This window comes from Apteryx mantelli, chromosome 3, assembly GCF_036417845.1.
Source record: "Apteryx mantelli isolate bAptMan1 chromosome 3, bAptMan1.hap1, whole genome shotgun sequence".
NCBI classification, from domain to species: Eukaryota; Metazoa; Chordata; class Aves; order Apterygiformes; family Apterygidae; genus Apteryx; species Apteryx mantelli.
Genome location: NC_089980.1, coordinates 35,434,984 through 35,453,116, shown reverse-complemented (window position 1 = coordinate 35,453,116; position 18,133 = coordinate 35,434,984). Strand labels below are relative to the sequence as shown.

General features: G+C 35.9%; 1 protein-coding gene across 2 annotated transcripts in view; it reads left to right on the top strand.

Moving 5' to 3' along the window:
- Positions 1-18,133, top strand: part of SYT14 (synaptotagmin 14) — an 82,481-nt gene that overhangs the window by 42,282 nt on the left and 22,066 nt on the right. For both annotated transcript variants that reach the window (XM_067293114.1, XM_067293113.1), the window contains exon 5: positions 17,814-18,082. In XM_067293114.1, coding sequence (XP_067149215.1) covers positions 17,814-18,082 — 269 coding nt within the window. The remainder of the gene's footprint in view (positions 1-17,813; positions 18,083-18,133) is intronic.

The following is an 18,133-nucleotide window of genomic DNA, read 5'->3' as shown; positions in this document are numbered from 1 at the left end:
TGTGGTTGAGGATTATTCGCTGTGATGGAATTGTGATCTCATAGAAGCACACAGGAAAACCCAAAGGGAAATTATTTTATTACCAGAAATTTGATTCTGGACCTTAGAGAGAAGCTAACAGTCATGCTAAACTGGGTATAGGATTTTCTTTGTGGAGTCACCTGTGCCCAATCCAACTGAAAGCTTGATCTTTAAATTTATAAATAGGAAATCCTGCTACATTCACTTTCTGCACCATTTAATATTGTGCCAGCATGTGTTTTCATGGATATATTTGTACTACTTTTTGTTTAAAGAAGTTGCTGTTTATTCGTAACCTTTGCACTGAGTCTTGTTGAACCACTTTAAATTTTGTCCTTAAAAATGCTTTTTAAAAGGTATTCAGTTATCCTGATTTTTTTCATTTCCTGTAACTTTTAAAGGAGATTTATGACATTCCTTTGCAAGATGTATCAATTTGTCAGATAAAGGTTTAAAATTAGATACATTTTATTCATGTTAAAGTCACACCCAGCTTATTTAAAGGCAGCTTTGACTTAGAGTTGCAAGCCTGAGGATATTGATCTGAATTATGCATGACTGTCTGGTATGCAGTTCCATTAGCCTGCTGGATGGATAATGTAAACATGTTCAGAATTTTAAGTATCCTGTATGAGCGGCAGGTTAAAAACAGAGCTGATAAGAGTGTGTGTATTTGGAAAATCCAAATCTTGGAGAATAAAACTATAAAAGGTTGATCTCTTCAAGAGGCTGTCTTCAGGTGTGTTCGTTTTCTTTTCTCCCCCCCCCCCTTTGAAAACATTCAGCCCAAATACCACTTCTGAATGCTGCTTGAACAGGTGAAATGGTTGCTGCTGTTTACTACAATGAGTTGACATCTGTGCCAGAAAACATAACAGAAAGATCAGGCCAACTCTGCATCTTCTTACAGAAAAAGAAATAGCCTCTGTTGTTCAAACTGGTCAAGACTAATGCTAGTGATTAGTCTGATTTCTTCATATCTTCAAGGAACCTTGTTTAGAAACGTTATTAGATGTTGCTCAAACTTTTGGTGGCTTACAGTATTTCATAGTTCCCATTTTTGTTATATGTGATCTACTTCTTTTTCCCTAGTAACACCTATACTTTAGCAATCTGTAGTTTGGTATGTGCAATGGCTTCTGAAACTTTGTTTTGAAACCCTTAGCACTGAAAACACTATTTTTAATAACATTTAAAACAGCTAGTATCTTTGTAGAATTTTGTCCAACTTCCTGTAAATTTTTAAAATAGAAAAATATGACAATTCTAAAATGAAAAATACAATGCCATCTCTGGTATATTTTGTTAAGGCTTAATGTACTTTTAAGTGTTTGTCATATATGTAGCATCCATGGAGATCTAATGAGTCGAATGAAAATCAAAAAAATCTAGAAAGCTATTGAACTTATTTTCAAAATCTAATGAATACAGAACAGAAATCTAGTCCAATTTTGTATCAATTTGCAACTACATTCTCAAAATTATTTTCGTTGAAGTGTTTCATATTTCGTTATGGTAAGCTCTGCACTTAATGCCAGAATTGAACCATTTTTAGAGAATAATGGGAAAGAATAATGATGTGTTTTGCCCAAACTTTACAGTATTTACTTGCTTACTCCTTAGTATAAAAATAATTGCATGAAAATTTATACATAAACGTATGACTTGGAAGCTCTTCTTGAAGACGGAGTTCCCTGCTCTGTGCAGTGCTCTGATTTTTTTTATTTTTATTTTTTTCTTTTCCTACCAAATCTTGGATCATGCATTGTTGGTCCACACAAAATTTGGCCAATAGATAATTCTTGAGTACCTCTGGTGAAATTTGAAAATATATTTTGAGTTGATGGTTATTTTTCCTTGTAACTGAAGAATAATTCATCTATTAATAGAAACTAATGTCTAATACTCTCCTTCAGAGAAAGTCATCATCCTGTTGCATAATGGCTGTTACCTTTGACGGTTTTCAGAGCAAAATTCCTTTCCCTAGTAACGAGAACCACTGCTCTGAATTGCTCGCTTTTCCTGGTGCCGTTTCCTTCCTGTTAGCAAAGAGTCTTTAAAAAGCAGAGCTTTGGGAATAAAAACACTGTAGTCATCTGTGTAAAAGGCAATCGGTGGCCTCGGAGATCCAGAGAACAGTAGTGGCCATTTCCAGGCATCTTTGAGATTCTGTGAAGAAAGAATTAAGAACTCTTATTGTGAAGGGTGGTAACAAAGGTAATTATTCTTATTACTGCTTAAAAAGTACTAGTTTGCTATTTACAAATGGGGGAGCTCATATAAATTTTGGTGCACAGTGCGGGTTATCAAGGAGAATATTGTACAGAGAAAAAATAATAGCATGTGTGAAGGTGATGGTGGGATTACTGAGCTGCTGTGTAAATGTCTCTCCTGTTCTGGATACTCAATTTTTTGTGAGTGGCTCCAACATTAAACTGAGGAACTGTAAATATTGTGATAATACAGCTTGCTTACCATAAATACAATAAAGTAGTGCTCATTTTGTGTTATTTTTCATTGCTCAGTAACTTTTAATTAGTTCTCAAGGAAATTTTCAGACAAAAAATTTGAGATTTAATTATAGTTGTACCTTACTACTAAGCTCACAGTAAGAGCATTGCATTGATGTTTTTCATCCCCAAAAGAAAATATCATAACCTGAGAAAATTCAAAGTTAAATTTAAAATTTTAAAGATCTTATGAAATCCATGCATCTTATGAAATCCATGCAAGCATAAGCCTAACCTGCAGTGACGCTGTGAGAAAAAATGAAAACATGTAATTTGTCTTAAGTTTTCCACAAACATTTATGTACTAATCACAATGGTAAAGCTACTGCTCAATGTTGCTACAAACAAGAGAGAAAAGTCTGTGGGTCTTACGCTTCAGTATCTCTGGCTCAGGTGTGGATTCGAAAGCAAGACTGAGCTTGTGGATATGAACAAGTCAAGTAGTTTTCTGTGGTGTGTTTTGCTGTAATAGAGAAGTTTAGCAAATTGAGGAGAAGGGAGAAGAAAGGTATTGCCTCGCTGTTCTTCTCTCGGTGTATAACAGTTAGTTGCCTTTGCTGCGCTCATGCAGCTGATGTCTTTCCGTAAACTGAATGGAGTCAAAGTTAAGAGGTCTGAATGAGTCTGTATCGAGTCCATATTACTATAATTTATTTTCTCTTTTGGTTATTCCCCCTTACTTCTCATACATTAATTCAGATTATGCTAGTGTCAGCACTTGGGTTTTGTGTCCTGTGTAAATTTGGCTAGCTAAGTGGGAGAGAGTCTTTTGCCTGTAAGAAGAGGTCAGAATATGGGAACATAGTAGGAAAATCAGTTTACTAACTGCCCTCTACTTCAGGACAGTCTACTGCCTTCTGTGTCACTGATTAGTACGTGTTATTCCCAGCTTGTTGGAATTCAGTTTGCCTTTGAAAATTCCCATGATAAACTGGTGTAAGGAGGCCTAACAATTTCTATTTAAGGAAGTTCTATTTACTGTAGCTTATGTGTAATCTCTGAATTTAGTACAATGTTTCTGCAATTCCTTTCTGAAATGCTTGCTGAAATTTGCTTCATGTTGTACATCTTCAGTAGAGATATTCATCAATACTTTAGAAACACTTAAACTCTGTTAACTCAAAATAAACAGCAAACTCGGAATAATTCTAAGTTCTCCTGTTTCCATTTTAGCACTCTTTCAGAACTGATCAGATTAAACTGTTTTACGTCTGCATCTATTTCATTGTGGTTTTCTTGAAAACCAGTGCTTGATATAAGATAGAAAAGAACCTGCTTGCTTGTTTCATTACAAATGTAATATATGGCATACCGCTATCTTTTCTGGGGAGGGAAGAAACACTTCCAAGAGATTAGATATTCCTCCTGTATAGATGGCTCAGATTCCTACGTTGTCAGTTTTTTGGTGTTTGATAAGGCACACAAAGCAGTGGTGGGAGAAAGCATATCACTTGTATCCATGGTAACTCGAAAGATACTTTGGAACTCAAAGGGTAGAATAAGCCAGAGTAATAGGTCTCATTATAAGGGCAAAATACATAAAAGGTTCAGGCATATGCTTTTAATTAGTTGCCAAAAATAGCTAGAATCAGAGACGACGCAATGAAACAATAATTCTTAGTGTTAAAAATGGGCAACATTTAAAATCTAAAGATGTGCTCAACTGAAAGGCTCTTATCATACCATCTTATGGGTATTCAGTCCATGAATACTAATAGATTTGCTACGGTTTCTTAATCATGCTTAGGACATGAGAGAGCACATTGATAAAAACCAGTAGAAGTCTCATATGACTGCAAGTTTTAAAAGTTGCATAATGATGTTAATTCTCATAGCTGTGATGCAGCATCTTATGAATAGCATGTGCAAAACATTCTGGTATGTTTTACAAGTTCACCACTGGAAAAATAAATTTGAGTGCATCTATATAGGAATAATAAAAAAAAAATTGAAAATGCAAATTAGTTTGAGGTTGAAAATACAGTATTTTTCACAATAAGTCACCTTGCTTACCTCGCTATTTTAAAATTAATTAATGGGAGAGTGTGAAATGCAGTATGAAACTTGAATAGATGCACTAGAATTGAATCTAGGAGAACCAAAACAGAACAATATACAAGGGACAAGGTATAGGGTATTTGAATAACCATTTTAATGGAAATATTTTAATACAGTGAATAATTTTAAAGTTTTCTGTTTGAACAGCACTGTATTTGTAAGGAATCCATCTTGTATTGCAGTGCAATTCTCCACATTATTTCCTCTGTTGCTATAGAAACTAATTCTAGTGCAGCTGTGATCGCTTATCAAAATTCTAATGTTTCAATACCCTTTTCTTATTTTGAGTTATTTAAATAGCCTTGTCTTACTTTGAATCAAACTGCACATTTCATCACTGCTGAATTGTTGACTGGTCAAAATGTTAATGTAAAGTGATAGAAAATGTTGGGGTTTTTTCCTCTTTCTGCCATCTAAGCTATCATACTTATTGTTAAAGTTTGAATAACAAGAAAATTAAGGCTTTTTTACTTGCTAAATTATAAAGGTCAATATTTGCTGTCTAACATCAGCATTCTGTAATGGATATTACTTCATCAGTGTAATCTTAATTATATTTAATATTTCATAAACCTTGAATTGTATATGTTACTGATACGTGGCCCTGTGTGATTTGTGCATGTGTGTCTTTATATGTGTGTGCATGTGTGTATAATTAAACTACAATTAATTTTGTTACATGAAACCTGTATGTTGCCATGTTCATTTTATCAAAATAAAATTTTCAGTGATACTACATTGTCTGAAATTAGTCAGCAGTAAGGTATGCTGCAGTACAATGTAACCAATTAAAGTATTCTGAATCTCCTCTGGTTCTTGTTTTATTTGTTTGTTTGTTTTTAACAATGAAAGTACTATGCTGGTAGATATAGGTATATAATAGATCAGAAATCAGCAGTGTTATTAGCATATACAGAGGGCTATACTTGCCTGTGACTTGTTAAACTGCTGTATTATAGAAAATCCTTTATAGATATTTGAGATGATCCCTGTCCTTGATTATATAATGCAAATTCATTTCTACAAGTATTGTAGAATCGGTGAATCATAGGTTGAAAGGGACCTGTGGAGATCATCTAGTCTGATCTCCTGATACAAGTAGGACTAACTTGAAAGTCAGATCAGGTAGCTCAGGGTCTTGGCCAGTTGAGCTTTTAAGACTTTCAAGGCTGGAGATTACAGAACCCCTCTGGGCAATGCGTTCCAGTGTGTGACTGCTCTTGTTGTTTCAATTTTTTTTCCTTATATCTAATCAGGATTTCTGTTTTTGCAACTTGTATATGTATCAATTTTACATATATTGCTGATTTTATATATTGTTAAGTAAGGTATTTTAAGCTTTTATCACTGGAATTTGAAAAAAATAGCATTCTGATTATGAACTATGTTTAACATCATTCTGCTGAGTGTGGTTTCAACTATAATGTCAAGATCTAGAAACTTTGGTAACACCAAATTATAAAAATTGGTGGGATAGGAGTAGTCCTGGCTAAATATTGTAAACTTTCTAGTCTTGCAGCAAAGCTACTGAAATATTCTGGCAGTATTTTTCAAGATAATCACTGACTTTCTGAATGAGTGTACACTAATTTCATGTAGAGTGCAATAAATCATTTTCAAATTTGAAATTATCATACAAACATTTTGCAGCTGTAGCTGTCAGGCTTTGATTACTAATTAGCTGCTATGTACCACCTTTACATCTCTTATTCAACAGGCATCAAACAGTAATTTCAGATTAGGTACATAACATTTTGCTAATATAACAAAAGTCCATGAGAACCAAATTTTTGATGAACGTGCATGTTTTTACTTTTTCACAAAGCCTAATGAGTTTAATATTGTAAATACACCACCATCTTCATGATGCCACAATTTACCAGTTAATGTTTTGGGAGATTAAATGGGTTGAGCATGATATGCTGCACTCTGCTTCTTGATTGTTTAGTATTACTGTTTTATTGGGTGGATGTCAGGGAAAAATGATTCATCTCCTACTGTTCGATGAGGGCTGAAGCATCATTGCGTAACCGTTATAAGCCCTTGTATGTAATGTGCAGCTTTGCCCCTGTTTTCTGATTCTAATAAGCTCATGAGTAACCTTGTGCTCTTGTCACTGGTGCTACAGCTCAATGAAAATGTCTTCACTGGGCAGACTCAGTTTCATCTAGTCCTGTAGAAATTCTGGTAACCACCTGTTTTCTGAATTTTATGGCAACTGTGGAAGTATATTAATAACTGCACTGTACATTACTTAGGAGTCTAGTGAAACAGCTTGTCTGTGACAGTGGGAAGTCTCAAAGGTGCCACATCGAAGTGCAAGAAATTTAGTTATGAAAAATCCTGTCTCTTTCTGCCCAGAGAAACTTGTTTGAGGCCTTGCTGGAGCAAGTGGAGCAGACTGACACGCTCCATGCTCCTTAATCAGTGCCTTTTCTGTGAATTCTTTGCGGTCTTATTGGTTGTGTGAAGGAAAGATACCTTGTTTTCAAAGCATTTCCATTTTCTGTCATTTAAGTGTCTAATTCTCTCTCTCTCTCCTTTTTTTTTTTTTTTTTTGACAATTGGCTCAAATTTGCTGCCTGTGTCATTATTCCAAACCATGCTTTCTACAAGCCCTAATATTTAAAAAAAAATTTAAAAATTCTTGAGCATATGTAGACAATTTTCTCCTATCCTATTAGAGACTTCTGTGAACTGTGGTGGTCCTTGTTTTTTTTTCTGGGACATAGGTTCTAGCTGTTTTTATTTGGTGAAGTTATAAGATTTGTTTCAAAAGCAAACAATTCTGAGTTTTCTAGAATCCTTTTTGCAGGAATACTCTGATGTACTGCAGGTAATAGTTCATTTTACCAAAGGAAGTTACTGAGTCATTGTGCCAAGGAAAGAAGGGAAAGTACCTGAACAGATGAGAGATAAAGGTCCTTTGGAATCTCAGGATCTGAATAAATAATTACCACCCTCTTCCCAATCATAAATAATAATAATAATAATAATAATTAAAAAAAACCTTATCCTGGAAACATCCTTCCTGCCTCTCCTGGAAAGTAGCTGACTGTTCTCTAGGCTGTGTAGATTTTCATCTACAAAAATAGATATTCCCACCCATCAGAAGTCTGATTTCTCTCTTATCTTTTTGCTGCTGTTGACATTGCTTTTTTCTCAGATCTGAACCACTTTCTTGCATGTCACATGGTGTTTTATTTTCCCCATTCCTTCACCTTTCTTTCTCTGTCATTTTTGCTTTATTTTAGGTGTTTGTAATTTTTCATCTTTGTTTGTATCTTTTTTCTTTTTTTCCTGCCAGTTTGCTTTTTCTCCTTTTCTGTAAATATCTAAACTTCCCTCTCTTTATTTCTCTTCCTTGTGATGTTCATCTCCCAACAAGTTCTTATCACTTTATTCTGAATCATTGTGCCTCCTTTCTCTTTCAGCCTTTCTTTTTTTTCTTCTCCTCTTTACTTTTTTGCTACCCTAATGTTGTATTTTTTGTGTTTTCTTTTCATCTTCCTCCTCCAATGGAGAGTTGATGATAAATGGAAAATTTTGTAGGAGTAGATCTCTTAAGAAGCTAGAGACTTGTTGGTTCCCATGTTGGTGGTGGTACACATTCAGGTGAATTCTTAGCTTAACAATAATTTAGAAGGCATAAAAAAACCACAAAATCCCAATGAAATATGGTCCAACAGCTAGAGTACTAGACTTAAAAGATTTGATTTCAATTCCAAACTTCACTGAAAGCTTTTGATCATGAGTGCATGATTTAGGGCTAGATTCACAACAATCTTTACTGCCTCTTACCTAAATCGGTACTTGAGTCTCCGTCTGTAAAATGTCAAAACATTAACTTCTACTATTTCACCATGATATATGTATGTATCAAGAATTGTGATCAAATTGGGTCACAACCAAAACTGGGATCCCAACCCAAACTGAGATCGTGTAAGTATCTTAAGTATATGACAGAAAATTTAACTCATGTGCTGCTGAAATGGCCCATGCAGAATCATCATAGTACTACTCTGTGTTTATATTGTTACTGAGCCTCTCCAGGGGAGTATCCCTTGCACCCAAATTGCTGTGAAATAAGGCAAAGAAATTAAAACAAGTGCTGTGTTTCTGTTCTAGAAACAGTTCTGGAAGGAAAATGTCTTTCCTGGTTCATTTTCACCAGTCAGGCTATTAATAAATAGAGAACTAGAGATACTTGGAAATACTTACGGAATTTTTGGAAAAGAATTGCAAAACTCAGCTACAAAGGCGAAGCTGGTTTTTTTTTTTTTTAATAAACTGTGAGAAATTATTTTAAGCTGCAGAAACAGTTCTCTCTAAAGGTATTACTTACATCCTATTAAAATAGAAGTACAAAAACACCCCAAAAGAATGATGGAATTATGGTAATTAAGGAATGCATTTAAGTGCAGTATATACTGCTGAATGCATTTTCCTTACATGATCAAATGAATAATTACTGAGAGCTAAGGGTTTTTTTCTGCATCATTTGGAAAACTTTGCATTCCTTTTTTTGTCAAATTAGAAATTAATGTGACTCAAATAAGCTGCAAATGTTAAAATGTTCAAGATAAAGATATATATAATACATTAATCTTGCTTTTTAGTCATACTTTTTTTTCTTCTTTTGAGACCAAATACAATGAGAGGCAGAACATTAAAGAAATATTTGCTCTGTGTTACAATACTTCACAGGGAAATTATTTTAGACCTAGGTGGAATCTTTTTCATCTTTTCAGCACTTTATCCTGCTACATGACTCCTATCTTTGACTATACTGCATGTGTAGTATTAAACTGGACTGGCATTTGAACAAGAATTTGAAATGAAAAATGTACTTGATTGAAGCACACACCCCCACACCCCCACACCCCCACACACACCCCAGAAAGCGGGATTCTCAGAGGCATGAGACAGTTTACAGTGGATGGGATCTTCAGAGCTTTTAGCTGTTAAGCTCTAAACAATTGCTGTTAAGCAACCATAAATGCTGGTAACTTAGCCGAATTTGGGTGAATTTTCACAGAGATGATGAAAGACATTTCCTTGTCACAAAGACACTCTAAGATTTCAAAGCCAGTTGTCAATCAACTTCAGCAAACAGGACTTAGAATGTATTTAAAAAGAAAAGATTCTATGAATCTATTTAATTTGTTGATCTTTTTAAAGGTGGCATTTTTCTAACTATTCTGCTAATGGTTTTGCTAACTTGGAAAAAATTAATAGGGAATAGAGGTGCAAATGAATATATGTTCATTGAAGTTAGCCCACATAGATATCTGAAAAATAGTCTAAAGGAATAGTAAAGCTAACTGCTTATAAAAAGAACAAAAGTGAAACCAGCATCCAAACTGAATTAACAAAAAATGAGAAGTTCTGCTATCTAAGAAGTCCAGTGAATATACGTGGTATAATACTTTACCTAAGGAAATATAATAATGGAAAGGAAGGCAAACAATTGTACGATTTCTATTCTTAAGAATCTCTGCTTCAAAAAAACTTTAGAGAGTTGGATGTAGTCTCACTGGAAAAGGTTTTGCAGCCTCCTTTTAAAAGTGAGAAAAAGCTACTAGAAGCTTTGAAAAGATTTATTGATGTTTACATCAAAAAGAGATTCAGATTCTGAACCAATAGGTTTAAGCAGTATTTAGATGTATTTTGGACAATGCAAAGCCTGATAAGTGTAGAGAAAGAACAAAGTAGAGCTATTTTATGTTCAGATTAATAAAAATACAGTATAAGGCATCAGGGAATGATCCTTAAATTGAATATAAATGAGGTCAAGAGATGTTAATATATGATTTTCTTTGAAAGAGGACCAAAATATTTGGGAATACAACAAATGACTGTGTTTGACACTTAGTTCACTATAATGTTTTAATAATGTGTTTATAGCTTAAATTTAGGCTAATTTTGGAATAGAAAAGCTTGTTTTTTTTCACTAGTGTAGCACTTTTCTTTATCGTTCTGTAGAACAGAACAATAATTTCATCTTGTCTACTGGACCATTTTACAAATCAGAAGTGCTCTAATAAGTGCAATAAGGTATAAAATTCTTTTGTAAGCAAACAAAACCAAGCTGTAGTTTTACAGGCTTTAACCTTCCCCTTTCTCCCCCCCCCCCCCGCATTGGTAATAGCATGAACACTGCTGATTTCTGTGAGTTCTGGATCAAGCCTGTAGTGCATATAGACGTTCTTAATATTAGGAAACACAGGAGAAATAGATTTATCCAAAAAAATCATATATGATTACTTTTCTTGTTTACAGTGGGAAATGCTGAATGTAAAATTTAGTTGTGCTGTGAGCAATAGCCTAAAATGTTGCAAAAGGAAGAAGAAAGTTGATAAGAGAAAAATTTTTTTTTTTCTGTTGGCAATAATTGCTCCATACCAGTCTTAAATCTCCCTTTTTTTTATTAAGCAAGACTCATGCCCATAATTTTTTTGGAAAAGAAATACAATAATGCAAAGATAATCTGTTTTATTGTGAAATAATAGGGTTTTTGCTCCCACAACGATGTATGTAAGCATTTCATTTTAAAGGAAGGGGAGCCTCAAGTCTTCATTCAATATTTAATGTTCATATTTTATACTTCTCATAATGTGGAGTAATTCAGTCAATGTAGTGTTTTGGATGTGAGCGAAGTTCAAACATGAAAATTCCATTTGGACTGTGTGTGCTGCATATCAGAAACCTCTAAGGATATTTAATCATTCAGAATAAGAAAGGTTTCTTTAATTTTTAAACAAGTATTTCATTTTATGTTTTATTTAAATTGTCTTAACATTTACATTGAAGCCCTTGAAAGCTTGAAAACTTGAAATTTATGTTAGATTAAAAAATAAATAATTATGAAGTATAGCATATGTGGAGAAACAGAGGAAGAAAAGATAGTGTTTGAGTATGGTATTCATGGTAATTACAAAATATGACTTGCAGAAATTATTAATTTATATAGAGATTATGTGTTTAAAAGAAACTGGAAACCAGATTCCCAGTGAAGTTCTGTGATGATGCTGTTCTCCCACAATAGTGTGAATATTTAAAGAAGTAATATGCATGAGAAACTCAAAGTTAACTTGCAAAAATGTAGTTAACTGCTGCTTATGAGACAGGGGAATTGCAACCACAAGGGTAAATTTTGTTCCTCTGTGTTAATGAGATGGACGTTCTTGGAACTACTCAGAACATACAGACTGAAGAAAGCTAGGATTGTGCTGCTGACAACCTTTGGGAAAAATAATCAAGATAGCAAAGTCTAAGCATTGTAAACGTGGAAAGGAACTTCACCAGCTTCATGGCAAAATGTACAGCCTAGCATGGTCCACAAGGGACCCAGACAGAGAGGAGAAGTGAGGAACATTGGGAGTAGGAAGTTTGAATAATAACCAAAAAGCCTAAAAGAAAAACATTGCATTTAGTAAGCTCTTGTAGCTTTAAACTGCAATTCCACTTGGAAAAATGACTGTGAAAATATTTGTGAATCTTTGCATAATTATAAATTGCATGTTCTACTAATACTCATTTGTCCTAGGTTGCTGTGTTGGATTTTATTGACACTCCCTTGACTTTGATGGCAGGATATGTATCACCTCTCCTTGGCTTTGAATAAGGCCTGTATAAAAGGACTTACAAAAACAGATTAACCTTCATCGTTTGACCAACAGTACTAAAAATTTATTTACTTGCAACTTAAATGTGCTTATAACAGTTTACATGCTATAATTTCTGATGGTAGCAGCAAAATGCTAGTCTGCTTGTGTGTGGTGGATATTTTTGCTTATAGTTCCTGGCTTGTTCAGCAGTTGAACAAGGGCTTAACTATTACTATTATATGAGCCATTTCCTGTTTTACTATAGAAAGAAAATTTTGATTGAAGCAGTTAACCCTTAAAAGGTTGTTTATTAACAGCAATGCACTGTATTCTCAATTTAAAATTTAGTAAACATTTGTTACTAAACAACTTAGTTTCACTCATTTTATGACAGTAGAAAGTTATTTCACATATTTTTGGTGGAAAACTGGAGGTGGGATCCTTGTGCTATTAACTCTCTTCTTTTCTTTCCTCTATAGTGGCACTTCCTGGCTGGTACGGATTTCAGGCCAACCCCATGTGGTTTCTCTGATTATTCCCTTCTTCCACATTTGGGAATTTGTTGACTCCCCCTCCCCCCCCCCCCCCCCACTGGCTAGTCCAAAATGGTATTGTAATTTGATACGTTTATGTTCAGTGGGGGAGTCTGCAGAATTTATTTTTTGATTTGATAGCAGAAAGTTTCTTAGAAAACTTGCATAGAAAAGATGCTCCAATTAATTCTAGCTTTTTTACCTTAACCATATGCTTGTTAAGAATAACTCTTTAACAAATATTATTAGCCACATTCAGTGATCTTTGGAAAGCACTTTTTGGCTTTGCTACAGTGTAAAAATATACAGAGGTGTAACAGTGTTTAAGTTCGCACCTAAAATGAAAGGTATAAGGTATGTTTATATACAGTGATTCTATATGTAAATATGTAAGCACTTCAGGCTTTCTTTTGGCTCCGAACTTTTTTCTCCAATACCGTCTGAAATAGGCCGGTGTGCATTCGTAGTGGCTTTTTATTTTTAAATTTGATACATGTGCAAAATGTTGTTTGGTATGACTTCTATGTAATTTTCAAGGAAAATGCCCAACATCTTATGTCAGTCTGTGATGTCATTTGTCTTTGATATCATAAGTCATTAGAATGTCTTCACATAATTCAAATTTGCAGTACTATCAGAGAGCCTTAACATGAAAAGCATCATTTAGTAATGGGAGGGGGAAATTAATTTATAATGAGACATTTTCACTCAAAAAAAAAGTTTATTTAAAAGCTTTGGTATCTTTTTATTTAGAGAAATCTTTGATTCAAAAACAGTTTATGCGTGTTTAGACCAAGGTGTCCTTAGTTGTTTTTTTGTTTTTGTTTTTAACCAATATTGGATTTTTTTTTTAACAATTTACATGTTCTGTTTGGTAAGTAAACTTTCAAAAATAAATAGTTAAAACCTGCCTCGGTGTTTCTGCTTTTCTGACACTTATGAATCATGGTTAGCTGGTTAGTAAGAATTTTCTCTTCTTCACTTCTTCCCCGCCTACATTAAAAGTACCTTTTCTGTCACGCAGCCTGTGCAGTTTTCCCATAGGGACATATAATGGAGTTCATCAAAGTGAAAAAAGTGAGTCACACCATCATTTATTTACTCATGTAAGACAATAATGGTTTTGATAGTTACCCAGACATACTTCCATTTCTTTAGATTATGGAAAAGCTGAGGGTAAAAAAAAGTCTTTATAGACTAGACTGCAACTAAAAAAGAAATTGAGTCATAGCTATACGGTAGTTATTGTCTCATTTACTGCTTTTTGTTGCCTTTTGGCCACAATGAGCAGAAATGTTGTTGCTCTGAATTTGAAATAATTTTTAATACTTTAAGTTATGAAAAGGAAGTCCTGTTTTCACAGTATAGAGAGTCAAATTATATTTATTATCATTTTATTTTGTTTTCATCATTCTGTTTTGATAAACATTTTAGATTCTCAAATGATGTCTGTCTCCTTCCATGGGCACAAGATATTTAAATCTAATATCCAAAAATGTGCTTTCCTAGATCTCTCCATATTTTACATATAAAACTTTCTCGCTGTTCCTGCATGCTGATTTCAATATTCTGACTGTTCTACTTAAGAACTCAGTTTCATATGTAAGATTTTATTTGTGTCTGCTAGACTGACAACTTCAGTTGAGTATAGGATTCCCTGCCTGCTCTTTTATCTTTTCCACCCCTGTGGGACTGGAGTTTCAGGAGTTAGCATCACTGCGCAAACTAATGACAGAGGACCTCTTACCTGAGTGTTGTAACACTAATATGGAATCACTCTGAATGGTAGGCTGGCTCTGATCAGGAAAGTGAGGATTCCTGACAACAGTATTGTCTGGTAGGAGCACTGTATGTTGTTTTAATTATCCATTTTCCTTAGGTAAAGCTAAGAGGGGCTCAGTGAAATAGAGAAGAGCCCTGCAGTCATCAACACGGGTGATCTGTGAGGCCTATAGTTACCTGTGCAGTAGGTATGCTCCATAGTAAGCCTTCCTGTCCTTGTTCTTCAGTTGCCCAGCTTTGGGGGTCTACAATGCACTTTGGCTCCACAGAATCACAGATTGGTTGAGGTTGAAAGGTGTCAATGAAGGTCATCTAGTCCAACCCCCCTGCTCAAGCAGGGTCACCTAGATCACCTTGCCCAGAATTCTGTCCAGGTGGCTTTTGAGTATTCCAAGCATGGAGATCCCACGACCTCTCTGGGTGACCTGTTCCAATGCACAGTCACCCTCACAAAAAACAGTTTTTCCTTATGTTCAAATGGACCTTCCTGTGTTTCAGTTTGTGCCTGTTGTCTTTTGTCCTGTCACTGGGCATCACCAAAAAGAGTCTGGCCCCATCCTTCAGATATTTGTATGCATTGAGATCCCCCTCAGTCTTCTCTTCTGCAGGCTGAACAGTCCCAGTTCTCTCAGCCTTTCCTCATGAGAGATGCTCCTGTCCCTTAATCATCTTAGTGGCCCTTTGTTGGACTTGCGCCAGCGCATCCATGTCTCTCTTATACTGGGGAGCCTTGCACTGGACCCAACACTCCAAATGTGGCCTCACCAGGGCTGAGTAGAGGGGAAGGACACCTCCCTTGACCTGCTGGCAATACTCTGCCTAATGCAGCCCAGGATACCATTGGCCTTCTTGGCCACAAGGGTGCATTGCTGGCTCATGGTCAACTTGTTGCCCACCAGGACTCCAAGTCCTTCTCTGCAGAACTGTTTTCCAGCAGTTTGGCCCCCAGCCTGTCCTGGTACCTGGGGTTATTCCTCCCCAGGTGCAGGACTCCACACTTCCCTTTATTGAAGTTCACAAAGCTTCCCTCTGCCCATCTCTGCAGCCTGAATGGCAGCACAGCCCTCTGGTATATCAGCCACTCCTCCCAGTTTTGTATCATCTGCAAACTTGCTGAGGGTGCACTCTATCCCTTTATCCAGGTCATTGATGAATAAGTTGAAGAGGGTTGGACCCACTATTGACCAGTGGGATATACAGCTGGCTGCAGGCCTCCAACTAGACTTTGTGCCACTGATCGCAACCCTCTGAGCTTTGCTGTTCAGCCAGTTTTCAGTCCACCTCACTATCTGCTCATCTAGCCCGTACCTCATCAGCTTGCCTATGAGGATGTAAGGGTAGAAAGCCTTCAAAGCCTTACTGAAATGAAGGTAGACAACATCCATTGCTTTCCCCTCATCTACCCAGCCAGTCATTCTTCCTCCCTTCTAGCCAAAGTGCCTGGCTTTACTTCTGATGGACCACATGCATCAAAACTATGGTGGCCTGAGCGTATGTCTAGTTCCAGAAGCTATGAAACATTCCCGTGTACCACAGTATGGATATGTCGAAGACTTCCAAAGGAAAGCAGAACAAAAAAGGGGAAGGGGGGAGGGGGGTGTTCACTAAGACTTTGTTTCATGAGAGCCCCATTACTGTGTTTCCAACCTCATTCCATAAAGGATAACTGTTTGTTTGTGATATGCGCAGCAGCTGTTAATTACCCCTTAGCAACAGATTGAAAGCTAGAAGGTTGATATACTTGGTGAAAATTTAGGACACAGGCAGGGCTTGCACAATTTCAGGGCCTGCACGTTTAGATCAAAATGTTCTTACTGCCAAGAGTGGTATCCAATATTAAGACTGCATCTGGAGTGTCCTTTTAAAGGCATAAAACCAGAACTGGTGCCTAAATTTTATCTCCAACCCTGAAACCTACTACATGGAATTCAGCATTTAGAATCCCCTTCTTGTCTGTGTGGTTGGCGTCCAGCGGAGGCAGTGCAACTAGATTTTTAACAGTTCTTTCCCTACCACATGAAACAAGTGGTAGGAAAAAAAAAAGGAAAAAAAAAATTTATATGATATAACCTAAAGGCTTATAAGGACTGGTGAACAAAGACAGAAAGCATACAAAGACTGATGGCATCTTATTCAATAAGGGCTGTGTGCAAAATTTTGATGGTGAATCTAAAATGTACAACCTTTGTCATGTAGGAAAGAAAATCAGTTTCTTTCTTAGCTGAATCTTAAATGAAATATTGTATATTGTTCTAATGTTCATACTTTCATTAACTTGTTCAGTAGATTTCTTACATGAATGAAAATGTTGTTGCTTTGAAATTTTTGTTCCTAAATTATTCCTACAGGTGAGACAAATCAAGATTTTCATCAAAACCTCTATAGCAGATGCAAGGAAAATGAGATCCAAGCTTTACCTATCCTTTGTGTATTCTGTTCATTTCAGCTACTGCACACCTTGCTCTTTTTTCCCAACTCCACTGAACTGTGTAATGCTGTGTAGTAAAACATGAGATCAAAGACTGAAATGTAATTGTTTGGAATTAACTTTGTGTATCCATAATCGTACACCCTAGGTTTATTTTCTGAGGAGTTGTATAACCACAGTTCCATCTATCTAGCTAGTGTTAGTGAGAAGCAGAGATGTTCAGCATCAAGTATTCATCCCAAGCACAAGCTTGCTCATGGTGCTTTTGCCACTGACTTCAGTGACTGACCTAGCGTCTAACTTCTAGACACTGGGTATGTACCCTTTAACCATCCTTAACAGGTAATAAAGAACCTATATTGGAGATGCTGTTCCATGCGTCAAATTCACTGGTTCACTTCTGTGCAAAGGCTTGTGTCAGCCTTTATTGCTACCTTTTTTGTCTTTGGCATTGAATAGCTCCTTGGGTGAACAACTGTGTGGGAGGTATTCAAAAGCTTGATATCATGGCTTTAGGGAGTGCATTTTGAAAGGAAAACAATTAAGGAAAGTTGGTCTACATTCCACTTGCACAGAATCTGACTCAAAGTATCCAAAGGTTGTTATGAGGCAAGTACTCCTGAAATTCAGACCTGGAATTTTTGTCATGTCATGTACGTGCTATGTTTATTCATGTATAGCTTACACAGTCCGTTATGACTATAATACTTTGCTTTTTCTCACATCTTTTCATCAGTATAAAGTTAAATCAGTGTAAAGTTAAAATAGATTTTAAATGCTTTGTTCAGATACTTGAACTTATCATTTCCCATGAAACTGTTGTGATGGTAAATAATCAGAAAGTAAGTATAGAATTTTCATTTATTCTCAGCGAACTGCATTCAGAGGATGAGAAGAACACCTCCACTAGATGAACTGCAGCCGCCTCCATACCAGGATGATAGTGGTTCTCCTCATCTTTCATGTACACCCTCTGAAGTTGGAGATGGTAAATGTGAATTTTCCCAGTGTAGCAACAGTCCAAGATGTTCATATAAGTGCCCGAGTGAGGGAAGCACGGGACATGAAATAGAAAGCTTCCATAACAAAGGATATGAAGAGGATGTACCAAGTGATAGCACAGCTGTCCTTAGTCCGGAGGTAAGTGAGAACAGTTGAATGTTCTGAAATGTCATGCAGTGCAACCTTTTG